We start from the raw sequence: 27,793 nt of genomic DNA on the forward strand, positions 1-27,793 counted from the left end.
AAAAAGGGACAATTTCCCTTCTGCATGCACTTTTTTTTTTGTTTTAAATCATTTTTTTAATTGAATTCCAAGAAAAGGCAGGGCCCGAGTATTACAACTATAACATTTTATTTTATTTATTTTATTTATTTCAGGTACTTATATAGCGCCGTCAATTTACGCAGCGCTTTTACATATACATTATACATTCACATCAGTCCCTACACCCTCAAGGAGCTTACAATCTAAGGTCTCTAACTCACATTCATACATACTAGGGCCAATTTAGACAGGATCCAATTAACCTACCAGCATGTCTTTGGAGTGTGGGAGGAAACCGGAGTACCCGGAGGAAACCCACGCAGACACAGGGAGAACATGCAAACTCCAGGCAGGTAGTGTCGTGGTCGGGATTCGAACCAGCGACCCTTCTTACTGCTAGGCGAGAGTGCTACCCACTACCCCACTGTGCCGCAGTAACATGTAACGGTTGAGGTCGCAGCCTTAATTGCAGTAATTTATTAAATCAAGTAACACATTACAGTAAGCAGGAATTATTCATCATTGCAAATGTTACATATGTGTGCAATTCCAAGAATAGAATTCTCAGTCATTTCGTATCTTGCTTCCTCTGTGTTTTAGGTAACTTGTGTACAATTGTTATTAAACAAAACAGGGCAGCCCTTTCCTGGCTACTATTTTTCTACACTTAAGAATAAATAGTTAGAATAGGAAGAATTAGGATAGAGTGGAGTTATTCAGAAGGGGGAGAAGTGAGGGGGGAGGTAAGGAATGGAAAAGTAGGTAGTGGGGGGGGGGGTAGTTAAAGGTAGGGGAATAGGTCTAGCTGTGGCTCCGGTCAGCAATGTCGCTTAATCACCTGATGTCATTTGGAGGTTCAGGAGACCAGGAGGGTTTTCCCCTCATCAGAGAATATGAACAAATTCCAGAGACTCCAGGTTTTTGTGTAGATCTCGCGCCTGTCTTGTGCTGTCAGAATCAGATCCTCCATTTTATTTAGGTCTTCTACTTTCTTTAGCCAAGTCGAAGTGGTCGGTGGGTGTTGTTGTTTCCAGACCATGGGAATACAGGATTTAGCGGCGTTCAGCAGATGGTGTAGAATAGACTTTTTATAGAGTCTAGGGGGGATGGTTGAGATATGGAATGGGAAGAAAGCCAGGTTGTGGGGAATTTGGTAGTCTGAATTTTTGAGAATTAGCGCGAACAGCTGTCCAGAATCCCGTCAATTTAGGGCAAGTCCAGAAAATGTGTAACATTGTCCCAGTGGCTCTTTGACATCGCCAGCAATGTTCTGGGGTGTTGGGGAAGATGGTATGTAGTTGGCTGGGCGTAAGATACCATCTCATTAAAATTTTTAAATTGGTCTCTTGTATTTTAGTGCATAACGAGGATTTGAGTGAAAATCTAATCATATTTTCTTTTTGGGGTGCAGTAAAAGTGCGGTGAAGGTCTGTTTCCCATTTTGATAGGTAAGGTAGTTGTGATTGTTCCGGGGATGTATTCAGCAGTGCATATGTTTTGGATAGGACTTGGGGTAGCGAACCCTCGTCCGAAAAGTATTCCTCAAAGGTGGTCAGCTGTCCATCAAAGCTGTGAGGGTCAGGGATAGACTGGAGAAAGTGGTGTATCTGTACTGCATTCCAAAATGTAAGTTGGAATGGGCCTGATGGGTCTCTCAGTTCCGGTATAGTGGGCCATTTTTCTTTGGTTACAAATTTGGATGCGTATTCGCAATCGGCAATTCGCAACGTTGGGAATTCTTTGGGTGATAGTCCTGGAGAGAAATGGGGGTTACCTATGGGGTGAGGGTGGCCTATGCCCGGGGTTAGTGGTGATGATTTTGTCATTAGTGAAGTTGGTAGTGTGGCCTGATAACATTATCGTAGTGTGTTTCCTATCAGTGGGTGAGATTTTAACTCTTGGGGGAGAGAGTCATAGCACCAAAGTGCACTTTTCAGGGGGATGTCGGTCTGGCTTTATTCTATTTGTGCCCATAATTTTGACTTGAAATGTCATCGTAAATCAGTGGTCCTGCCAAGGTGGATTGCCTGGTAATACCTACGGATGTCCGGCAGTGTCAGGCCTCCGAATGATTTTGGGAGGGATAATTGGGTACAGGGGATGCAGGGTTTCTTGTGTGCCCAGACAAATCTAGTGAATAATGCTTAGACTTGTCTGAAATAAGAGGTGGGTATCTTAATCAGTAGGGACTGAAAAAGGTATAAATATTGTGGTAGAATGCTAATTTTTAGTAGGTTACACCCCCCGAACCAGAAGTGCAGCCGTTTGTGCCATTTTTGTAGCAATATCTGAGTCTTCCTCGGTAATGGTGGGAACATGGGATAGGTCAGATGGGATGTGTGTGCTGAGGTACTTTAGTGTGGACACCGTCCATTTGAAGCGAAAGTTGGATTGAGAGGGTATGTGGCGGTAATGTTAATCCCATTGCTTCCGATTTGGAAAAGTTAATTTGTAAGTTGGAACATGCTCCATATACATCAAATTCCCTAATTAAATTTGGCAACGATATCGTCAGGTTCGTTAATGAAAAGAGTAAGTCATCGGCGTAAGCCGAGATTTTATGTTGTACTCCACCGATTGTTAAGCCCTGTATATTTGGGTTTGATCTGATCATGGATAGAAATGGTTCTAGTGAAAGGGCGAATAAAAGAGGGGATAGAGGGCAGCCCTGTCTTGTACCATTCTTTATCGGGAAGGGGTCTGAAAGGACTCTGTTCACTTTTACTTGGGCAGTAGGGTTGGAATAAATCTTGGCTACTCGACCTAGCATCACCTAACCCAGTCCAATGTGCCGAAGCACTGAGATCATAAATATCCAGTTTACTCGGTCAAATGCCTTTTCGACATCAGTGTTTAAAAAATTTAAAAGATTTAATTTCTTTGTCGTGTGGTCTCTTGCTTCCCTGGAAAGTATAAAGCCAGCTTGGTCTAGGTGGACTAGTTTCTGGAGGTGCTGCGCTAGCCGGGCAGCCAAGATCTTAGTGAACAACTTAAGGTCCACGTTCAAGAGTGAAATAGGCCTGTAGCTCCCACAAGATGTGGGGTCCTTTCCCTCTTTGTGAATTACTGAGATGTGGGCTCTCCTGCATGCACTTTTTACACATTCATTCAGACCCACTCGTAACCACCCCCACTAGCCTCCTGTCCAATGAGATATTGCCAAGAGGTAGTCCTTTTAATATGTTATATTTTTTTTCCACCCTGCAGTATTGGCATCCAGCAGGGGCCGTTCGTAGCTTGCCCTTTGATCTTCTGTAGCAAAACATTCATCAATCATCTTGTCAGCCATGGTCCCTTTTGAAGCTTGCTTGCAGAGCTAATTAAGGATTTCCATTACACCAGTTGGTCAGGAGCCAAGCTTTTGTTCTGCAAAGCTTTGATGTGCAACTTGTTACATTCCAGTCACTTGGTATCAACCAGAAAGAGAAACTCCAGAAATATGATAATATTAAACCATGTTGCCTTCCAACAGCAGGCTTGAGGCATGACTAGCTACTATTAATAGTACTATGACCTAGATAAATTAGAACCTTCAGACATTTAGACCCCTTTCACACTGAAGGTGCTTTTCAGGCATTTTAGTGCTAAAAATAGCGCCTGTAAGGTGCCTCTCAAGCCTCCCCAGTGTGAAAGCCTGAGTGCTTGAAATCAATTGGCAGCGCTGAAGCGCCTGCAAAGCACTTCGGCAGCGGCGCTTTGCAGGCGGTTTTAACCCTTTCCTTGGCAGCTAGCTGATTTAAAAGCACCCCACTAGTGGCCGAAAAGCGCACTGCTAGCAGTCGAAAAGCGCTGATATTACAGCGGTAAAGCGCCGCTAAAACTAACTGCGCGTTACCGCTAACGCTGCCCGCACCCCAGTGCAAAAGGGCTCTTACTGACTATAGCTATTTGCTTTATTTTGCTTTCTTTGAGAGTGATATCATTTTCCTGGAGATATTTTGTGGCTTGTAGATCAGTAACCTATTGTAGAATAGTAACCCTATCAAAGACTTATCAGACATCAGGCTTTTGGACATGTTTTTCTTTAATGGCAATCATTTAATTTCATTTTCAAAATCCCTAAAATAAATTTGCTTTATACAGATGCATTACAAGAAGACAGGTCTGCCTTACTAGCGTTGAGAAGTTTGAATGCCGTCAATATGAATGCATCCCACGTCAAATTAAGTGTGAACATTTGCGAGACCCAGTATGTGACAGTGACAATATGGAACATCCCAACATTTGCACTTTGTATCAAAGAGGAAAACAACTGTCATATAAGGGGTCATGCCAGGTAAGACTAAGTGACTAAGACTAAGTACAATTTGAAAGAACAAAAAGTATTTTCTAGACAGCATTCTCTGATGATTAATTCTGACTACATAATATTTTTCTCTCCCACGACTACAGTGGATATTACTGAAACAGACACTGATACGAATGCTTCTTGTACGAAAGTTCTTAAGTAAGGAACTTTTGTTACTGTAAAACAATTCCCATTGTGTTTCCATCATATTATGTGCTTGTATCATTTCATTGTTTCATTTTTATATGCACCTTAAACTGTTTGCTTCATGACAGTCCAATAATACTAAATGTGTCTGTTCCATTTGTGAATATTCAAGGGATTAATCCAACCAACTTCAGACACGTGCTAAACTGTAAACTTGCAAGTGAACAAAAAAATACTCACAAGTTTTCTAGCTGATGTTTTAGTTAGTGTACAGTATGCTGCTACATTTCCAGTGTGTGCCATTTAAAAATGTTCCATTTTCTATTCTATGCTCTGAAGTTTGTTGAATTAATTAAAAATGTCTACTCATTTTCTTTGTTTTACTTTATCTTTGATTGATATTTGAATAATACTAAAAATGTTAGCAAGCTATGCCTGAAACATGCACACAGAAACCCCTTTTGTAAACAGGTCCCACAGTAGTCCCCACAGTGAAATAGTCTTAAATAAGTAGGGCTCTTTGCAGCTTTAATGAATATAATAACCCTGATTTAACAAACAAGTAGAGCATGTTCACTTTTATACTGAATTTCCACTTATCTTAGTGAATGAGGTAAAACAAGAGAAAATTTACTTTGCAAGGAATCATATGCAAGGAAAATTAAAAGTACAGGATTTTTTCAGATATGTGTTTGGATAATTGAAATCAGCACAACTTTTTTTCATTTACTAAGCTAAATATAATTTAAAAAAATATATATATATACAGCTTAGCTTAGTGAATAGGGTGAAATTGCGCTGACTTTCATGCAAAAGCAAAAATCCTGTTTTTTTGTTATACTTTTTTCAAATCCATATTTTATTTTTGGAAAAAGCTTATTTTATGACAAACACATATGCCTTAGAAGAAAAATACACAAGGGACCGCATCCAAAAAAATAATAAAACAAAAATACCAACTAAACCTACCTTTACATATTTAAACCTTACACACAGAGGCATACCTACAGGGGTCGCAATTGCAACCTGGCCTTATGCTGCAGGGAGCCCGTGCAACCCCCCTGTACACCTAGAGAGGAGATGCGGTGAAGGACGGCTGCATATAGAGGATCCAATCTCTCCATTTTTTACCTAGAGCCACTGAATGCCTGCTTCGCCTCCTCTTGCTCACGCAGGCATTCAGCAGCTGCAGGAGCAAAATGGAGAGATCGGTTCCTCTATATGCAGTCTCCGCACCGCTCCTCTTATCCAGCTTCTTTCTGCTGCCCCCCTATGTGCTCTTTCCCAACCCCCCCTCATCCCCTCGCAGTGTTGCTAGGTTCTTTGGGTTATTCCCTCCCCTCTCCTGCTGGCTGCTGTGGGGGATGTGTCAGAATGGAGAATGGGGAATGGGCCGGTGAATGTGTCATTCACCAGCCCCTTCCCTGACTGAAAGAATAGAGTCAATGTACCAATCACCGACTCTGTCCACTCATAACTGAAACATAACTGTGTTTATTATGCTTCAGTTTGTGAATGAATGGGAAGCTCTGTGCAGAGCTATTCCTGTTCATTCATCCTGTGCAGCTGAGGCTACTGAGATGGAGATTTGCGTCTAGACACAGAATGCCAGACTCGGCACCGCCCCCAGCATCATTGGCTTTGATTGAAAGCAGCGGGAGCTAATGGCTGCGCTGCTATCAATCTATCCAATCAAGAGCCGAGACCCCAGCCAGAGAGGGTTTGTACGTCTCTGGCATGGGAACGAATGGGCTCAGGTGAACAAAAAAGAGGGGGGCTGGTGGGCTGGTGACAGAAGTTTTTTCACCTTAATGCATCCTATGCATTAAGGTGAAAAAACACGAGGGTTTACAACCCCTTTAAGGGCCGTGTCCTTAATCTTCTTTCTCTGTCTCAAAGGTGACACATCAGAGGTCTGTTTAGACCCCTGATAAGTCACCAAAGCCCCCAGCAGGGATCCTAAAACATTTTTTAAGAAATAATACAAAAATAATATTGTAAAAAAAAAAAAAAAAAGGTAAAAAATTAAAAAAAATTAAAAAGCAAAAAAAAAAACCTACTGACATCAGTAGCGGGACTACCACAGTCACAAAGGTCAACCAGGCTCTGGCCTTCTGCCCTGGGTCCTGAAGGTTCTAGTTATGCCACTGATTACACATTCTAATCTACCCCATCCATCTGGTCCAAAAACATATTATTTTACTCCAATGCCTTCTTCTCATTGGAAATTGAAGACGTAAACCTGATTCCAGTGACAAGAATCAGCAGACTCCTGCATCTAAGATTACAGATGTATATGAACTTAGGTGGCTGCTCAGCTTGTACAAAACATTAAATGGCTGAAAGGAGCCATCACCGTTTGCAGGTATCTGCACATCCAGCAGTTACCTGGAGTTCAGGACAGATGTCTGAGCTTGGATGCATCTGTTTGCATCTAGCTATGATCATCTGTCCCTAACCGCAGGTAACTGCTGCATGTGCATTTACCCAAGGACAGCCAAAGCTGCTGTCAGCTTGTCATTCATTCACAGGGGCAGAGTGGCAGTAGCTAAATATAAACACTGGTTAACTTCAACTGCAAGAATCGTCTGATTCTTGCCAGCAGAATTTGCAGACCAGCCCCAATTGCCCATGTGAATGAGGCCTAACATTCCTCAGCTTGCAGCAGCTTTCAATTTTTTACCTATTCAGTGCCACACTAGATACCTGAAACCTTTCACATAAATCTTTTTAAAATGTGTTTAGAGCCCTGTTATTCTGAAAAGTCAGCAGTTCTAATATCACATTTAAATTGATTACTGATGTCCATTCCCTCAGTGTCAGCATGTGGTGAAATCCTCTTTTGTACTATTAGTTTCCTAGCAAGAAACATTGTTCCATTAAGCCCCGATCTCAAATTAAATTGATGAACCTCTAGATGCACCTAAATACAAATACTATACATGGATTAAATGCAACATTTATGCAAATAGCATTAATATGCTGAACAACATATTTTAAGTATCTTATCAATTTAGGACATCTCCAGATATGGTGAATAAAATAGCAAAACTTTCTACGCCATTCAGAACACACCATCTTTGGTTCTTCTTACAGGGGATATTCCTGAGAGGGGATATTCCTCAATTTTCCTTGCACATGACATTTGACTTTGTATTGCCCAATTCATGAACAGTAATGAACTGAAAATTCACTTTGAAAGTGACCATGATGACCATGCATTAAAAATTACCACCCATGGTGACAATCACCAGATACTTTGTAAACTGTATTTTTGGGGATGAAACAGTTTCTGGCTACTTAACTTTCAATTGGTTCCAACCTGTTATTTCTCCACCCACCCCCCTCTGCTGCCACATTTAGCACTTTTTGGGGAGGAGGGGAGCGTGTACCTGGTTTTGGCAGGTACCCACTCCCACTTCTAGCTTAGTTCACCGTGGCTCGGGTGAGGACACTGCTGGATGCCTGGACAGGCAAGTGCCCTAATATTATAATTAAGTAATTAATTTTGTTTTGGGGGGAGCCTGAACTCCTCTTTAAGCTTTGAAAATGAAAAATAACAACAATCAGGATAATCAGTATATTAAAAGTGTTGTTGAAAGACAGAGTGCAGTTTAAAAATGTGTAAAACTTGCATGCAGCAAATTTCCTTTTACCCAAGAAGTGTAACCAATAAAAGGTATGTTTCACAATAAAATGATAAACTACTTCACTGTTCTCTAATTCAGCAACCAATACAACAACCAACATTTCTTATGTATTGTAAACCATAAACATTATTTTAAATTACCACTGGTAACACACCATTTACCACAGAAAAATATATAAGCAATTATGGTTTGCTGTCCATCACAAAGGCTAGGGAGGCTCCAGCCTTTGATGTTATGGTTGGAAAAAAGCTGCAGCTCTGCTCCCAAGAATACATCTCTGCTGACTACATGAGGGCAATAAATATCCTGGTGAAATCTGCTATAGGTTTCAGAAGCACCGATGGCAGAGTGGGACCAGCTAGGAAACTAAGGGCTTTTTCACGTGTGTTAATTATGAAGAGTGAAGTTAATGCTCATTAACGCGCGTGTATGTTTTTTTTAAAAGCATTGAAAAAGAATGCTTGTTAAATGCCCTTTAATAAAGTGTTGTTTTTCTAATTGGAAGTGCTTAAAGGGGAAGTGATATAGAGGAAATGATCTGCTTTGAGGCGTGTTTACGTTGTGGTGTGATAGCAGGCATCTTTGTAAATTCTGTGCAAGATGGATTTGTATACTTTGACCTCCTTGACACCTAGCTTGGTCTAGCTCCCAGTCTAAGGATAATACCCACTTGGTGACTTGTTGCCATATGTGTTTTTCTTTTTTTTTGGTATGCGCCACAATAACTTGGGGTACTCAGGTTGTATAATTCCGAGTGCTGTTCTATGTCTTCTGTGAGTACGGATACATTAATATTAGCTGCTTGTTGGTGAAGTCTCTTGTTGACACAAGAAGCTTTGCCTGTGGCAATAATGCTCAATGCTTTTGCTCCTGCCTGGCACTCTCTGTACTGCTGGCTGGCTCTCTGATTTTGTCTGCACACAGAAGCAAATGGTGTTACCACTTGGCTGCTCAGTATAAACAGGAGGTTCATGGGGCTGCTCTGTCCTAGTTCTATGTTATTTCCTACTGCATTCTGAGATAAAGAAAAAAAAATACTAATAAATAATAGACATTACTGAGATATACAGTACCTTGAAAAAGTATTCATACCCCTTGGAATTTTCCACATTTTGTCATGTTACACCCAAATGTAAATGTATTTTATTGGGGTTTTATGTGATAGACCAACACAAAGTGGCACAAAACTGTGAAACAGAAGGAAAAATAATATATTTATTTGTAAAAAAAATTTGAAAACCTACGAAAAGTGTGGCGTGCAATACTTTGTAGAACCACCTTTCGCTGCAATAACAGCTGCAAGTCTTTTTGGGTCTGTCTCTACCAGCTTTACACATCTAGAAAGTGAAATTTTTGCCCATTCTTCTTTACAAAATAGCTCAAGCTCTGTCAGATTGGATGGAGAGTGTCTGAACAGCAATTTTCAACTCTTGCCACAGATTCTCGATTGGATTTAGGTCTGGACTTTGACTGGGCCATTCTAACACATGCATATGCTTTGATCTAAACCATTCTATCGTAGCTCTGGCTGTATGTTTAGTGTTCTGCCCTCACTATGTGTTTGTAGTACAAGGCTTGGCAGACAGCTAACAACTTCCCAATAAAGACTGAGGCCGAAGGGTTAACAGTTGTAATCTTTACTGAGAATTAGATTTAAGTTTCTTTAAGTTTAAGTTTTTTAAAACTGCAAAACACCAATTATAAAAGTAAGCATTAGCATTAAACATTACATTACAAATGCAATTAGTATCAAGCACGTTACATTAGTGTAAGGCTTTAGTTTACAGAAATTAGGCCTAGCTAAAGGAACTCCCTGGCAGAGCCACTAACAAACACACATAAAAATGCAGCTGAATTAGTAGAACACATACTACTTAATTGAATATTAATGTCTACTTACACTTATACTTCCATGGCCAGTATTAAGAAATAATGGAGCTATTCTCATGCTTCTTCACTGCAGGAGGTATTAAGCAATATGTCTGCTGGACAGACAGTGGGCGTAATATACTACAGTTCCTGCCAGTAATGGATGCCAATTTAAAGCAACAGTAAGATTATGAATATATACTGTATGGTGATCAGAACACTCCCCACCTGGCATAATAAACGTTATACCACTATGTTTCTTTTTCAAGAAGTAAAACAACTCCAGAAATAGGTCTAAGGTACACCTTAGGGGTGCCCTGTCTAATGACTTTAACTTGGACCTTTCTAACCTTACTGTCATTACTAGGTAGAGTCTCGACAATGAGTCCAACTGGCCATTCATTTCTGTGAACCTGAGAGTCTTTTAGTAGAACAACATCTCCGACTTGCAGGTTAGCCTTGCCAACGTGCCATTTTTTGCGTGACTGGAGCGTCAACAGGTACTGTTGTTTCCATCTTTTCCAGAAGATGTCTTGCTTCCATTGCTTGGTGTATAGGTCTTTGAGCCCAAAGTCTCCTGTGGGAGGTGTCACTGTTTCAATCTTCAAGTCAAAAGCCAAGTCAAAATGCCAAGTCAAAAGCTTTGCAGGTGTCAAGACTGCTGGCATTTCTGGATCTGTTGACACAGGAATTAAAGGTCGAGTGTTCATGACGGTTGTGGCTTCAGCCATAAGTGTGGTGAGAACTTCATGTTGAGCACATCTGATGATGATTTTGGCTTGCGTAAGATGTTTGCTATTGTACTTGTCAGTGTTAGTAGCCCTGCAGAAGGATTTGAATAGGTGAATAAGCTTTCTTATTGCTCGTATGAGCGATTTCCAGCTGGAGAATCTTTCAAACCTTTGTGTGCCAAGATTGCCTCTAGTAGTTATGGTACTGAACACTGTAACTTGTGCCCGTACCTCTTTGTTGTTGTCTGGTTCTCTAAGTTCAAAGGCCTCTAACTGAATGGTCTCTTCAGGTTCTGATCTAGTCAGAAAAGATGGACCTGAGTACCAATTAGTGTGCTTGAGGACAGCCGCTAGTACAGGTCTAGTCCCATGATCGGTTGGATTTTGTATCTGTACTGATGTAGTGCCATTGTTCTGTGTGTGTGGACTTTCTGATGCGGATCACTCTGTTTGACAAGTACATGTAGAATCTTCTTGCTGTCTGTGTAAAACTTCATTGCATGGATCTAAATATCTAGTTCAGCAACGACCAAGTATGCCATTTCCGCTGCTAAGACAGCGTGGAACAATGTGAGCTGGACGTTGGGCTAGTTTGGACTTTCCCATGATAAACCCAACATAACTTTGTCCTTCAAAGTCCACTACTCTAAGGTAGGCTACAGCTGCTATAGCCATAGTGGAAGCATCTGAGAATATGCACAATTCTCTTTGCTTTGTGGCAGACAAAGAAATAGGGACATGGTGAGTTGTTCAAGCTCTATCAATGAGTCCCTCCACAACTTCCACTGCATTTCTTTCTCCTTAAGTAGAGGTGTGTCCCATTCACTTTGTTCATGTTCAGGGGCAATTTCTCTCATAAGAGCCTTACCTTGTATGGTGATGGGAGCTACGAACGCTAGGGGGTCATAAAGGCTGTTGACTGTGGACAAGACACCTCTTCTCGTGAACGGCTTCTCTTCTCTGGATACTCTAAATGTGAAGCTGTTGGTTTTCAGATCCCAACTGAGCCCTGTACACTCTCAGTATGTCTCTTCCTAGAAGAAGAAGAATTGCAGCATCTGGGTCAAGTGCTGGAATCATGCCTGTTAAGTGCGTCAGATGAGGGTATTGACGTGCAATTTCAAGCGTAGAGACCTCATGATCTATCATCTGGTATCATATCACATTCTATGAGCGTGGGGAGAGTCAGCTGTGTTTTCCCATCTAAATAACTCAATGATGTAGTTGCTTGCTCTCCTCTTTGCTGTCTCCATAACTTCTGAACATGTCTTCAAAGTATACGGATTTGAACTTCCTCTGTCACCATAGAGGTCAAAGAACTCTGTTCTTGCCAGAGATCTGTTACTTTGCTCATCTAAGACTGCATATATTCTGATTTCCCTCTCTCTGAGGCCTGCAGGATACACTTTGACTAAACATATCTTGGAGCATAATCTAGAGCTAAATGTCTCTGTGCAGATTTCTGTGCACTTTGAGGTTATTGCTGGTGTTGCACTCTTTTCTTATCGTACATCATGGGACACAGAGTCACAGTAGTTACTATGTGGGTTATAGGCCACCTTCAGGTGATGGACACTGGCACACCCTAAGACAGGAAGTCCACTCCCTATAAAACCCCTTCCACTACTGGGATTACCTCAGTTTTTTCGCCAGTGTCTTAGGTGTTGGTCATGAGTAAAGATGTGCTGTGCTCCACTGGAGCAATCCTTGCTGGGGCTAGCTATGCAGCCGGTTGCATTCAAAGTGTCTTTTAGGCCAAATTGAATGGTACCCAGGTCTCGTAGTGGAAGAAATGAGGTTTTTCCCCTAACACTTCTCTTTTTAAAGAGCTGGACCCCAGGATCCAGTACTTTGGTATTTTAAAGCCATTACTGGCGGGGTGCTATTACGGGTCCAAAATTGTGGGTTCCCTGAGGGTCCCCGGTTCCTGAAGGTTTGTTAACAGAACCCACCGTGAAGGGTGAAGATTGAGTCTGTTTTACCACAGAAAACCCTGCGGCGGGAAAGGTAAGTGGAGTTTTTCTAAGGAATTTTTAAATTATCTCATGAAATGTCTCCTTAAAAAGTAATGTTGTCACCACCGGGGGCTGTATGAAGCACGTACCTTCTCATGCTTTCCTCAGAGATCACGCTGTGTCAGGAAGCAGCAGGTTTTTTTCCTCCAACTAGCAGGTCAGAACTCCGGTGAGTTTGGGGGGGGTTTGCTTCCACCAGACATCCCCCACCTGGGCTAAACTCTCCCCCTCTTCATGGGGAAGGGGAAAGCTGAAACAATCGGCGATTCCATTTTCTTCCACCGCCCCTGCACGGCTCTCATGTCTCCTCCTCACATCCCTCCCTCACACACAAGCTGATACTGTTGGATCGGAGGCCCGCGCTCACGTGGGAAAACTCTCTTTTGAAAAAGAGAGGGGGGGCAATGCGACGGAGGGGGTGGGGCTTAGCATGGCATTGGCATCCTCCAATGTCTGGCGCGGGAGTGTGTGTTTTAAAAACTCCATTTGTGCTGGCTGCAAGTTGTCGGAGGGACACAAGAGCAAAGAGGGGCATGAAAGAGGTTTGGTGACACAGGCATTCCTATTGAAACAATTACTATTAGCATCAGGCTGAAAACAATTTTTCTCTGGCAGGTTCAGTGGCTCAGCCTGCGCTGGCAGCAATTGGTGTATGTCAATCCTTAGAAAACCAGTTTAAACAGGTGCTCAAAATTATTCCTGATCCGCAGGCCCAAGATTTGGCCGAGATACCAGGGACGTTATGTTTTGCAATAGACGCTATGAGAGATTTTATCCTCCAGGCCTCACGACTTACGCTTGGGCTGGTGCATATGCGTAGAGTACTATGGTTCAAAAAATGGTCAGCCGAAGCGCCATGCAAAAAGCTCCTGGCTAGTTTTCCATTTCGTGGTGAATGGCTGTTTGGGGACGATCTGGATAAATACATCCAAAGAATTTCTAATGGGAAAAGTTCCCTTTTGCCAGTTAGGAAGAGGAGTAAGCGTTTTTCTTTTAAGCGAGCTTCTTCTCCAGTGCCAGGACCATCAGCCTCTAGGCAGTCACGACGGCCTCCACTGTCATGTTCAAGAGGTAAACCTTAGGGTCAACCCCAGGGACAAAAGAGGGCCTGGGGAAGGAAAACCACAAAACAAAATACTAAGACCTCCTTATGAAGGGGCGCCCCCCGCTCGCTCGAGTGGGGGGGGGGGGGTGGGAGACTTCTGCAGTTCTCAAGGGTCTGGCAGGAAGAGTGTCGAGACAAATGGGTGGCATCCTCAATATCTCTAGGATACAAACTAGAGTTCCGAGAATTCCCATCTCCTCGTTTTCTCAGATCAAACGTTCCCAGCGATCCAGGGAAAAAAAAAGTCTCTCTTTCAAGCTTTGGACCATCTTTTGTCTCAAAAGGTGAGATTGGTGGTTCCCATGGAAGAGCAGGGGTTAGGGTTTTATTCAAACCTTTTTACGGTAGCAAAACTAAACGGGGATGTCAGACCCATTTTAGATCTCAACCGTTTTTTGAATAACCGCTCTTTTCGCATGGAGTCAATCTGATCAGTGGTCTCCATTCTACAAGGTGGAGAACTGCTAGCGTCAATCAACATCAAGGATGCTTACCTCCATGTACCTATTTTTTCCTCTCACCAGAAATCTCTACGCTTCAAGATAGAAAATCTTCATTTTCAGTTTGTAGCTCTGCCTTTCGGTCTAGCTACTGCACCTCAAGTGTTTACAAAGGTCTTGGTTCCCCCTTCAGCCAGATTAAGGGCTCAAGGTATAACAATTCTAACTTACTTAGACAATCTACTCTTGATAGACCAGTCGGTAGCCCGCTTAGACCAAAGTTTGGTCACCACAGTCAGCTACCTGGAATACATAGGTTGGATTCTCAACCTAGAGAAATCTTCCTTAAAATCATCAGAGATTGGAATACTTGGGTCTGATCATAGATACAGCTCAGAAGAGGGTGTTCTTGCCCCAGGCAAAGATCAGTTCCATAAGGGAACTTATTCAGGTGGTCAAAGCAAAGAAGAATCCTTTTATTCGACTTTGCATGAGATTGTTGGGAAAGATGGTGGCTTCATTTAAGGCCGTTCCTTATGCTCAATTTCATTCAAGACTACTGCAAAACAGTGTTCCGTCGACTTGGAACAAAAATGTCTAAGTTCTAGACTTCCCAATGCGTTTATCCCCAAAGGTTGATAGCCAAGAATCTCCAAAAAGGAAAATCCTTTCTACCAGTTACCTGGAAGGTGTTAACAACAGATGGCAACCTTCTGGGCTGGAGAGCAGTCCTGGAAGAAGCGTCTGTCCAAGGAAAATGGTCCAAATCAGAAGTGACCTTGCCCATCAATATTCTAGAGATTCGGGCAGCACGCCTGGCCCTGAAGGCCTGGACGCTCAGATTACGGAATTGTCCTGTCAGGATCCAATCCATCAATACCACAACAGTGGCCTATATCAATCACCAAGGGGGCGTGAGAAGTCGTGCGCCCCAGAGAGAGGTGAATCATATCCTAACTTGGGCAGAAAACAACATACTTTGTCTATCGGCAGTCTTCATTTCAGGAATAGAGAATTGGCAGGCGGACTACTTGAGTCGCCAGCAGTTGCTCCCGGGAGAATGGTCTCTTTAACCTGACATCTTTCTGTAAATATGTCAAAGATGGGGAATTCCGGACATGGATCTGTTTGTGTCCAGGTTCAACAAAAAGATCGACAACTTTGTGTCAAGGACAAAGGATCCACTGGCATGTGGAACAGATGCCTTGGTTTTCCCGTGGAATCAGTTTTCACTGATCTATGCATTTCCTCCTGTTCTGTTGCTTTAGTGGCTTCTTCGAAGGATCAAGCAGGAAGGAAAGGCGGTGATCCTTGTGCCTCAGCGTGGCCCAGGAGATCTTGGTAAGCAGAGATCGAAAAGATGGTGGTAGGAGACCCATGGACCCTACCGCCACGGCCAGACCTTCTCTCGCAAGGTCCGGTATTCCATCCTACCTTACAAACGCTAAATTTAACGGTTTGGCTATTGAGACCCACATTCTGAAGAAGCATGGGCTATCAGGTTTAGTAGTGTCTACTCTGGTTAATGCAAGAAAGCCGCCTCCAGAGTCATATATTATAGAGTTTGGAAGGCATATGTCCCCTGCTGTGAATCCAGGGGTTGGCACCCCAGGAAGTATGTCATATGTAGGATCCTTGACTTTCTACAGATGGGATTAGAAAATGAAGCTGGCCTTGAGTACTATCAAAGGCCAGGTTTCAGCCTTATCGGTATTATTTCAATGACCACTTGCTTCGCCCTCTCTGGTTCGTAGCTTTATTCAGGGGGTAACACGGCTTAATCCTCTGGTTAGGTCACCCCTGAACCCTTGGGACTTGAATTTAGTCCTGTCGGCATTACAGAAACAGCCTTTTGAGCCCATACAACATATTCCCTTGGTCCCTTTGACAAGGAAACTAGTTTTTCTGGTAGCCATATCTTCTGCAAGAAGGGTATCAGAGTTGGCTGCTCTTTCCTGTAAAGAGCCATATTTGATTATTCACAAGGATAAGATTGTATTACGTCCTCATCCTAATTTTCTACCGAAGGTAGTGTCAGGTTTTCATTTAAACTAGGATATTGTTCTACTTATAAAACAGTTGACCTGATTGGGCCCCACAGTTACCATAACCATGTCTCCATCCCTGTATAAGCATAAAAAAGCAAAAGAGAGGGGTAGTGGGACTTTAAATGAGGCATGGGTATGTCTTTGAGATGGTCTAGGATACCTTAAATTATATTAAATATCACCACCCTATAAGGGGCTTTTTAGCTGTATAGCCATAGAGAATTGCTGATCAAGAAAATGCACAGACATCAGTTCATGAGTAATAATAATAATATATAATGCATCATAATATACAATACATAAATCATGCACATTGAGGCATAATAAAAATAGTAGTCATGTTGATAAAAACGTTGTTTATAAACGCTGTTTATAAGATATTGACATAATTGATACAGGCAATAGAATGGATATACAAAAAAAGGTGAACAAGGTATTCCGGATAACAATGTTAGTAAAACTGGTATGCGATAGAATTCATAGATGAAACAAACTTGAAATGGCAACCCTGAGTGTAGACTCTACGCGTTTCATGGCGTTTAAAGCCAATCATCAGGAGTGGGATGCATCAAGAGATGACTAGAATAAATAAATAAAAAGGTAAATAGATCATTGGAGTCTAGATTTAAATCATGCTTTCAAAGGGCAAAGCGGGTATTTTAGAATATATATAAATGCACATTACCTTTTGGCAACAACCCAGTACATAACCCAACAGTCCAATTATGGAATAGTGAAGGTGGCCCTGAGAGAGCTGTCTCCCCCGGGGTTGAGGCCAAGGACACACAAGGCTAACCCCCAAACCGAGAATCTCCATGGGAGCTGGAGAATCGAAGAGGGGGTGGAGAGGAACAGCAGCCAAGGAGAGAGCCAGACAGCTAAAACACACTTCCCAGGTAGGAGGCATACAGGTATGGGCCACAGATGAAGTTCTGTAATAAATAAAAAGAAAAAGAAAAAATATATATAAAAATAAAATAAAATAAAGATAATGAGGAAAAAATGTATAACAAAGAGGTGGGGATGAGTGTGTGAGAAAGAAAAATGTTATAAATGAAAGGAGGTAAAGTGTAAAACCAAACTGGCACTGGAGTGTATGTCTGACACCTTCCCCAAAAATAGCTGGGTGGTGAAAACCAACCAACAAAAAATGTATATAAATAATATATACTGGCATGTTGCCAATGTGTTGGTATCTGAATAAGAGGCGTGAACAAAAATAAATAAAATAAATAAAGCACACCTGTATAGAGAGAAATCAAGCATGAATAAGTGTGTGATAGTAATAATGGAGAGAGAAACAGCCTGATTACCTGAGGTGTGGATGAAGACCCATATATCCTCTCCTCCTGAGAGCATGTGTGGAATGAACTGCCGGCTCATCCCGACCTTTGTATCCTCAGCCTAGGGGCGTATCCCAGCCAACGTCATGCTATCACGTTTGGCCAATAAAATAGATGGGGCAGACAACCAACTGAGGCACAGAGATCTCAGCGGTGGTTCATCCCCGCCCATCAAGCCTAGGTGAGATGGAGGGAGCATAATAACGCAGGTCGGCGTCGGAAGGACACCGTACCTGCGGCATGCTGGGCATGACGCCGATGCGCCAAGATCCAGCCCCGCCACCCATCGCTGATGGGGATGGGTGGGGGAGAAGGAGCTGGGCGCATCGCAACCCCGGGGGAAGAGAGATCAATCAAAGCGAACCACCCACCCTGTGGGTGGGGCGTACCAAACAGGCAATGGAAACAAACAAAGGGAAGAGATAAAGAATGGACTGTATCTCTGAACTAACAGAGGGTAGAAACTAAAATGAAATAACCAGTGATCCAAAAAACAAGTAGATTACTGAATGGACCAAATAAAGGGAAAATAAGAAAACGGATGCCAGCGTAAAAGTTAGCTCCTGGGACTAAAAGCCCAGATTGAGTAGTTGCGCTGGTGAGGTGGGGCATGACAGGTCAAAAAGGGGAACGGGTGTCTTCCACCCAGATAAACATATTATAAAACAGTTGACCTGATTGGGCCCCACAGTTACCATAACCATGTCTCCATCCCTGTATAAGCATAAAAAAGCAAAAGAGAGGGGTAGTGGGACTTTAAATGAGGCATGGGTATGTCTTTGAGATGGTCTAGGATACCTTAAATTATATTAAATATCACCACCCCATAAGGGGCTTTTTAGCTGTATAGCCATAGAGAATTGCTGATCAAGAAAATGCACAGACATCAGTTCATGAGTAATAATAATAATATATAATGCATCATAATATACAATACATAAATCATGCACATTGAGGCATAATAAAAATAGTAGTCATGTTGATAAACACGTTGTTTATAAACGCTGTTTATAAGATATTGACATAATTGATACAGGCAATAGAATGGATATACAAAAAAGGTGAACAAGGTATTCCGGATAACAATGTTAGTAAAACTGGTATGCGATAGAATTCATAGATGAAACACACTTGAAATGGCAACCCTGAGTGTAGACTCTACGCGTTTCATGGCGTTTAAAGCCAATCATCAGGAGTGGGATGCATCAAGAGATGACTAGAATAAATAAATAAAAAGGTAAATAGATCATTGGAGTCTAGATTTAAATCATGCTTTCAAAGGGCAAAGCGGGTATTTTAGAATATATATAAATGCACATTACCTTTTGGCAACAACCCAGTACATAACCCAACAGTCCAATTATGGAATAGTGAAGGTGGCCCTGAGAGAGCTGTCTCCCCCGGGGTTGAGGCCAAGGACACACAAGGCTAACCCCCAAACCGAGAATCTCCATGGGAGCTGGAGAATCGAAGAGGGGGTGGAGAGGAACAGCAGCCAAGGAGAGAGCCAGACAGCTAAAACACACTTCCCAGGTAGGAGGCATACAGGTATGGGCCACAGATGAAGTTCTGTAATAAATAAAAAGAAAAAGAAAAAAATATATATAAAAATAAAATAAAATAAAGATAATGAGGAAAAAATGTATAACAAAGAGGTGGGGATGAGTGTGTGAGAAAGAAAAATGTTATAAATGAAAGGAGGTAAAGTGTAAAACCAAACTGGCACTTTGTTTCCATTGCCTGTTTGGTACGCCCCACCCATAGGGTGGGTGGTTCGCTTTGATTGATCTCTCTTCCCCCGGGGTTGCGATGCGCCCAGCTCCTTCTCCCCCACCCATCCCCATCAGCGATGGGTGGCGGGGCTGGATCTTGGCGCATCGGCGTCATGCCCAGCATGCCGCAGGTACGGTGTCCTTCCGACGCCGACCTGCGTTATTATGCTCCCTCCATCTCACCTAGGCTTGATGGGCGGGGATGAACCACCGCTGAGATCTCTGTGCCTCAGTTGGTTGTCTGCCCCGTCTATTTTATTGGCCAAACGTGATAGCATGACGTTGGCTGGGACACGCCCCTAGGCTGAGGATACAAAGGTCGGGATGAGCCGGCAGTTCATTCCACACATGCTCTCAGGAGGAGAGGATATATGGGTCTTCATCCACACCTCAGGTAATCAGGCTGTTTCTCTCTCCATTATTACTATCACACACTTATTCATGCTTGATTTCTCTCTATACAGGTGTGCTTTATTTATTTTATTTATTTTTGTTCACGCCTCTTATTCAGATACCAACACATTGGCAACATGCCAGTATATATTATTTATATACATTTTTTGTTGGTTGGTTTTCACCACCCAGCTATTTTTGGGGAAGGTGTCAGACATACACTCCAGTGCCAGTTTGGTTTTACACTTTACCTCCTTTCATTTATAACATTTTTCTTTCTCACACACTCATCCCCACCTCTTTGTTATACATTTTTTCCTCATTATCTTTATTTTATTTTATTTTTATATATATTTTTTTCTTTTTCTTTTTATTTATTACAGAACTTCATCTGTGGCCCATACCTGTATGCCTCCTACCTGGGAAGTGTGTTTTAGCTGTCTGGCTCTCTCCTTGGCTGCTGTTCCTCTCCACCCCCTCTTCGATTCTCCAGCTCCCATGGAGATTCTCGGTTTGGGGGTTAGCCTTGTGTGTCCTTGGCCTCAACCCCGGGGGAGACAGCTCTCTCAGGGCCACCTTCACTATTCCATAATTGGACTGTTGGGTTATGTACTGGGTTGTTGCCAAAAGGTAATGTGCATTTATATATATTCTAAAATACCCGCTTTGCCCTTTGAAAGCATGATTTAAATCTAGACTCCAATGATCTATTTACCTTTTTATTTATTTATTCTAGTCATCTCTTGATGCATCCCACTCCTGATGATTGGCTTTAAACGCCATGAAACGCGTAGAGTCTACACTCAGGGTTGCCATTTCAAGTTTGTTTCATCTATGAATTCTATCGCATACCAGTTTTACTAACATTGTTATCCGGAATACCTTGTTCACCTTTTTTGTATATCCATTCTATTGCCTGTATCAATTATGTCAATATCTTATAAACAGCGTTTATAAACAACGTTTTTATCAACATGACTACTATTTTTATTATGCCTCAATGTGCATGATTTATGTATTGTATATTATGATGCATTATATATTATTATTATTACTCATGAACTGATGTCTGTGCATTTTCTTGATCAGCAATTCTCTATGGCTATACAGCTAAAAAGCCCCTTATGGGGTGGTGATATTTAATATAATTTAAGGTATCCTAGACCATCTCAAAGACATACCCATGCCTCATTTAAAGTCCCACTACCCCTCTCTTTTGCTTTTTTAGGATATTGTTCTACCTTCATTTGTTCAAGCTTATGGTTTAAAGAGGAAAGTTACACCTTTTCATATTAAAGCGCACGCCACCAGGGCTGTTAGTACTTCCTGGGCAGTGCATCACCAAGCCTCCATGGCTCAAATCTGCAAGGCCGCAACTTGGTCTTCAGTCCATACATTTACCAGATTCTATCAAGTAGATAAAAGTAAAAGGTCATGAGGATATCGCCTTTGGGCGTAGTGTTACTGCAGGCAGCAGTATAAGTCATCTAGTCTGTTGGTGCCCTACTTTTGTTGTATCTCCCTCCCTTCAGTTGGCATTGCTATGGGACATCCCACATAGAGACTACTATGGCTCTGTGTCCCGTGATGTACAATAAGAAAATAGGATTTTTATAACAGCTTACCTGTAAAATCCTTTTCTTTGAAGTACATCACAGGACACAGAGGTCCCCCCTTCTTTCTGGTATACACGTGTATTGCTTTGCTACAAAAACTGAGGTACTCCCAGTAGTGGGAGGGGTTATATAGGGAGTGGACTTCCTGTCTTAGGGTGTGCCAGTGTCCATCACCTGAAAGTGGCCTATAACCCACATAGTAACTACTATGGCTCCGTGTCCCGTGATGTACTTCAAAGAAAAGGATTTTACAGGTAAGCTGTTATAAAAATCCTATTTTTGCTCCCCACCATGATCTTCTTGGGTTACCGGGTTCTCTGTTTTCAATGGTGCTGGTCCTGGGTGCAACACAGACAGATGTTTGTCATTATTGCATTCTTTGCACCGTATTGCTTTCACACAGTCTTTTGCAAGATGTTGAGTTGAACCACAGCATCTGAAACAAATGCGCTTGTCCTTAAGATAAGACTTGCTCTCCTCTATTGTCTTGCTTCTAAAACTCCTACATTTTCTCAGTGGATGAGGCTTGTTATGTAGCGGACACTGCTTGTCTGGGGTCTCAATTTTCATTTCTGAGCTTTTATCTTGGTTGGCTTCAGACTCAGACGGTACTTCTGTCTTTCGTACAGACACTGTTGCTCTGTGTTCTTTATTATGCGCTGATGGTTGTTTCACTGTATTTACAGTGCTTGAGCCTCCCATGTTCAAAAAGGCGAAGCTTGTGTCATTACGCATTTTAGCTTGATTCAAAATGAACTTTGCGAGGAAGGAGAAAGGTGGAAATGACACTCAATGATCTTCCTTGTATTATGATGCTTGCATGATCCATCTTTCTTGTAAGTTGTAAGGAAACGTCTCGATTATCGGGTTGATTCCAAGTGCTCTATCCAAATATTAGAGGCCTGGCAGGTATCCACCAGCTTTTGTAGGTTCCAGCTCTAAAAGTATGTCTCCAAGCTCTCTCAGCTTCAGATTGTCTGTTATTTTTGCATAATTTTAAATTTTCTTCAGAAGTGCATCTTCAATTACTTCAGGTGACCCATAGCAGTCTTCCAATCTCTGCCATATCATTGTAAGCCCTGCTGTCGCATCATGAACTTGTACTGACCTGATTCTTTTGGCTTGTTCAGAAGACTCTGGTCCGAGCCATTTGGAGTACTCTCAAGCTTTTCTCTTTCTGCCAGATTTAAGTTTTGAGTCCTGCTTATAAAAGATGACTTCCAGGCCCAATAGTTTTTTAGACGGTCGTCAAACTTCAGGAGACCAGAGCTCACCATTTCACGGCGTATCAAGTATTTTGTCACATCTGTGGCTCCTGCTGCCTCAGGTGAGCATTTTCTGGGAACAAACACAGGGCATGTTTCTGACTGATATGACAGCGGGGGTGCTTGCTTAAATCCACTCTGGTTATGTGGTTGTGCTCCCTTGCTGCAAGTCTTTCTGCTATAGGCTAGATTTATGTTTTCCTGAGAAGGGATTATGCCACCATTCATTCGGTTTCTTGAAGGACCATCAGATTGGTCTCTGAGTATTTAATCACTTGGCTTTTCATTTTGTAGTTCTGGCTCAGTCTTGTAGCATCGAATTATATCAAAGTTGTCTGCTGCTAGCAGGACCTTTGATGATTTTGATGCATCATTAGACTGTTACTCAGTGCACATGGTCGCATGCAATTGTACATACTCACTGGTGCGTTGGATTGCACTGAGAGTTGTCATCTGCATTTCTATCACAGACTGTTCTCTGTACTGTTCTTCGGCAGCTCTCATGAGAACCTCGGCTTCAGCTAAGGCTGCTGAAGCATTTTTTTCTTGCTTGAGAATATGTAAAGATGCTTTCAACTCTGCTTTTCTTCTAAGTGCTTCAGCTTTACTTTTAAGTGCTCCAGCTTCACTTTTTAGCTTTAATCATATGATGTCATGAATCATATTATGTTCTTTATCTATGCGACCCTGTTCTCTTATTTCAGCTTCACGTATTGCATGGGAAGCCAGTGCACGTGTGGCTTCTGCTTTTGCATGGGCCCCGGCAGCTGCAGCACTGGAGGACGACAGGTTAGAGCAGCTTGAATGTCTAGAGCTAGTGCGCGTGGACCTGGCAGCTTCAGCACTAGCTGATGTCTGATCCGATTGACTAGAGCTTGAGCAGCATGACCTGGTCTTTGGCATGCTGTATGTGCTTTCCTCTGCTTATGTATGCTGAGGGATGGCTGGTGTAGTATCCTGATCTGTGTGCTGCATGATGAAACATATTACTTCCCTGTAGTAGGTGAACAAGTATGTTGTGCTTAAATGAAATAAACAATAAATAAAAATATATAAATAATATGATAATAAATAAACAAGTGAGTCAAACGTGACACAATAGTGAAAGTTTGAATGCTGTGTCACCAACTTCCTCCACCTTGTACGACCACCACCAAAAAAAATGTGCCCTTACCAAAGAGCGTTGACCACCTATTACGGTGGGGGGAGGGGGGGATCAACATAGGCTTGTATGTCTGGAAAAACTCCACGTCTGTAATGAGGTCCGCTCAACAGAAAATTCAAGCCACCACGGGGGAAAACATCAGGTTTCTTTTACTCCAACCATGACATCAGGTCATATACCCCAAATGAGAGACAAACGCCAAAATAGTGTAAAACCTTTTTTACCAGGATTTAATAAAGGTAATGCATTTACATGAAAAGAAAACAGCATGTACTGGACACAGTGGTTTCAGAGGTAGATTCTCCAAAGCGATGACAGGAAATTACACTATTGCTCGACCGGTTTCGTCAATAATCTGACTTCTTAGGGAACATACTTTTACTGTTTTAGTATTAAACATTACATTACAAATGCAATTAGTATCAAGCATGTTACATTAGTGTACATTAGCTAACAGAAATTAGGCTTAGCTAAAGAAACTTCCTGGCAGAACCACTAACAAACACACATAAAAATGTAGTTGAATTAGTAGAACACATACTACTTAATTGAATACTAATGACAGCCTGCTTCCAAGGCCAGTATTAAGAAATATTGGAGCTATTCCCATGCTTCTTCACTGCAGGAGGTATTATGCAATATGTCTGCTGGACAGGAAGTGGGTGTAATATACTACAGTTCCTGCCAGTAATGGATGCCAATTTAAAGCAACAGTAAGATTATGAATATATACTGTATGGTGATCAGGCTTCCTCCCACACTCCAAAGAAATGCTGGTAGGTTAATTGGATCCTGTCTAAATTGTCCCTAGTATGTATGAATGTGAGTTAGGGACCTTAGAGTGCAAGCTCCTTGAGGGTAGGGACTGATGTGAATGTACAATGTATATGTAAATCTCTGCGTAAATTGACGGCGCTATAAGTACCTGAAATAAATAAAAATAAAATCAGAACATTTAGGGTTCTCCTGCTGTAATGTGAACCTCCCCCCCAGTCTCAAGTCTTTTGCAGACTCTAATGCCACGTACACACGATCGGAAATTCGTCCAGCAAAAGAGCGATGAGAGCATTTGATCGGAAAATGCGACCCTGTGTATGCTCCATCGGACTTTTGCTGGCCGATTTTCAGCCAGCAAAAGATTGAGAGCATGTTCTCAATTTTTCGGCTGGAAAGAGTTCCTATCCGAAAATGCAATCGTCTATAGCAATTCCGACGCGCAAAATTCCTACGCATGCTCGGAAACAATTCGATGCATGCTTGGAGGCATTGAGCTCCATTTTCTCAGCTTGTCGTAGTGTTGTACATCACCGTCTTTTTAACGGTCAAAAGTTCAGCAAACTTGTGTGACTGTGTGTTTGCAAGGCAAGCTTGAGCGGAATCCCGTCGGAAAAGCCATCATATCTTTTTCCGACCAAAATCCCGATCGTGTGTACGCAGCATGACAGGTTTTTTTGTAAGATTACCCTTAGGGGCTGAGTAAAGGGGGCTGAATACAAATGCACACCACACATTTCAGATATTTATTTGTAAAAAAAAATTGAAAACCATTTATCATTTTCCTTCCACTTCACAATTATAGGCCACTTTGTGTTGGTCTATTACATTAAATCCCAATAAAATACATTTATGTTTTTTGGTTGTAAGGAGACAAAATGTGGGGTATGAATACTTTTTCAAGGCACTGTATATTTAGGCAAGACCACTTTGCTGTGTGTAACCTGATGTAATTTAATATTCCCCCAGGAGTTAGTTACTGCAGATGGAGGTCATAATAGCTTGCAGGTCCTAACACTGAGGCATGGTTTAGATGTTTCCCATTATGCCTACACTGGCTAGCGGGCGCATCTATTAGTACCGACTTGTTGCTTGCTCTTTAGCAGAATATACTGTATGTGGCATAGGAGAGTCATGCTACAGAGTGCACCTGGAGCAGGTAGATAAAAGTATACAGAAGATGATGCCGCAGATGGACAAGAGTAGCAGTTAGGGGGACAATTGAGGCAAATCACAAGTGCAGTAAAAGGGGGCATAGGTAGTATATGGAAATGTCCAAAAGGAAACATGTCATATAGAATGGAATACTAATAAGGGAAGATAGATGCGGGACAGGGTAGGTTACTGAGGAAACATCCTGTGTCCGAACAGTCACATTGTCTTGTATTGGGCTGAGTGGGGTGGTAATGCACAAGAAGCTGCTGCCATTTTTTAAAAGGCAGCAGAACTGGGATATCATTCAACTGATTTCATAGAAGGGGTTGTTGGATACATGTAAGGGAGCTCAGTTTCCAAAATATGATGTCCTCTGAGTGTATAAGGCAAAATAGGTTTTTTTAGTTTTGGACAGAGTGGAGATGGATTAGAAACCCTGTCAGTTTGTATTGTTGTCTGTGCTTCTCTACTTGTCCTTCTCTATTTGGCGTGTTTACTGTTATCATTCAAAGTAAAGAAAATCCCAAATTTTGGGTTGTCCCCAGAAAAGTAACAGAGGGAAAATCTTCCAATGGGGACGCTAGTTCTAGTGACCTGGGGGTCCCCAAGGAATACCCCTAATTTGCAGGGATTTCCTTCACTTCCTGTTTGGCGATGGGACAGGAAGTGAATGGAAATCTCTGCAATGGGATACAGATGGCAAAAAAACCTGACAGAGGTTATAACCCTCACTTGCACATTCCAAAATGAAGCAAAACGTTTTGCCTATAGTTCTGCTTATAAAGAACTAAACACACAACAAACTACTTGGCGAGTCAGAAGGCTGTAAAAATCATGTTCCCAGATATCTGATATGTACATTGTTGTTCTGGGACAGTTAGGACTTTCAATGTAAGTTCAATGGCCTTTGAATATATATTCAATGACAGAGTAGATGCAGTGCATTAGCATATAATGTTTGTTGCATTCCTTGTCTATGTGATTAAGGCCTAAGCCACAGGGCCAGTTTTTGGTAGTACAGTCTTGCTGTTAAAATGCACAGCAGGACAGCCAACTGTAATGGTATAATTTGACAACCCTCCAGAAACTTCAAGGCATAAGCAATATATTTACAGGAGTGTTCTTATCTAATACGAGCAATTTGACCAATAGTGTCTATCCAAGGAGGGAATGAGATCAATGGTGCTGGCAAATGCAACCAGAACTGTATATCTCCAAAAGGGAATCAATAGTCATTGGGGGCATTTTTTAACTTGCTAAATCTAACGTTGCTCCAGAGGGTGGCCGTCTGGCAGTATCAGTAAACCCACTTATACCTGGAAATCTCAAAATTATGCAACTGTCATTCTAATGTGGCTTAGTAATGTATTTATTTGATTAAAGCATACTGGTAATTATGGCACAGGTGTGGGGAAAGTAGTAAGTGACCTCAGTGGGATTAAAGTTTGGTGACTAATACAAAACACCTGAATATCTGATATCCTGTGATAGAAGAAAAATCTGCTTTCTGCTGGTATTTTTTGCGCCACATCTACATTTACTCATCTAATTTTGAACCCATTTCTGCATCATTCATGTCATTATTTGAGAACTCCTTTTTTGTGTTTTTCATTTGTTCTATGTTCATTACTACTATGTAGAAAAATAACAGTTTTTCATCTAATAATGTAATGTTCAGAATGTATTCTTATACAATTTAATCTTTTATAGCATTTCTGCAAATCTGGAGAACCAGTCTGTGGACATAATGGCGAAACATACAGAAATGTATGCAGTGCATATTATGATCGGATGGCTGTGGATTACTATGGACGATGTCAAGATGTGGGAATATTCTCAGACCACAATTTTCATACTGAGTGTTCTTCAGTACAGTGTCCCCCAATTCCTAAATTTGGCTGTAAGCCAATAATACCTCCTGGTAAGAAAGTGAGCAATAATAATAGATCATATTTGTTGTAGCTCTGTCATATCATCAAACAACATTTTCATTCTT

General features: G+C 41.9%; 1 protein-coding gene across 4 annotated transcripts in view; it reads left to right on the plus strand.

The window, feature by feature from the left end:
• The window catches only part of RECK (reversion inducing cysteine rich protein with kazal motifs), a 1,099,858-nt gene that overhangs the window by 857,939 nt on the left and 214,126 nt on the right, over nucleotides 1-27,793 (plus strand). For all 4 annotated transcript variants that reach the window (XM_073630723.1, XM_073630721.1, XM_073630722.1 and 1 more), the window contains 2 exons: nucleotides 4,105-4,297; nucleotides 27,508-27,718. In XM_073630723.1, coding sequence (XP_073486824.1) covers nucleotides 4,105-4,297; nucleotides 27,508-27,718 — 404 coding nt within the window. The remainder of the gene's footprint in view (nucleotides 1-4,104; nucleotides 4,298-27,507; nucleotides 27,719-27,793) is intronic.

The sequence above is a fragment of the Aquarana catesbeiana genome, linkage group LG05, assembly GCF_042186555.1.
Source record: "Aquarana catesbeiana isolate 2022-GZ linkage group LG05, ASM4218655v1, whole genome shotgun sequence".
In the NCBI taxonomy this organism is placed as follows: Eukaryota; Metazoa; Chordata; class Amphibia; order Anura; family Ranidae; genus Aquarana; species Aquarana catesbeiana.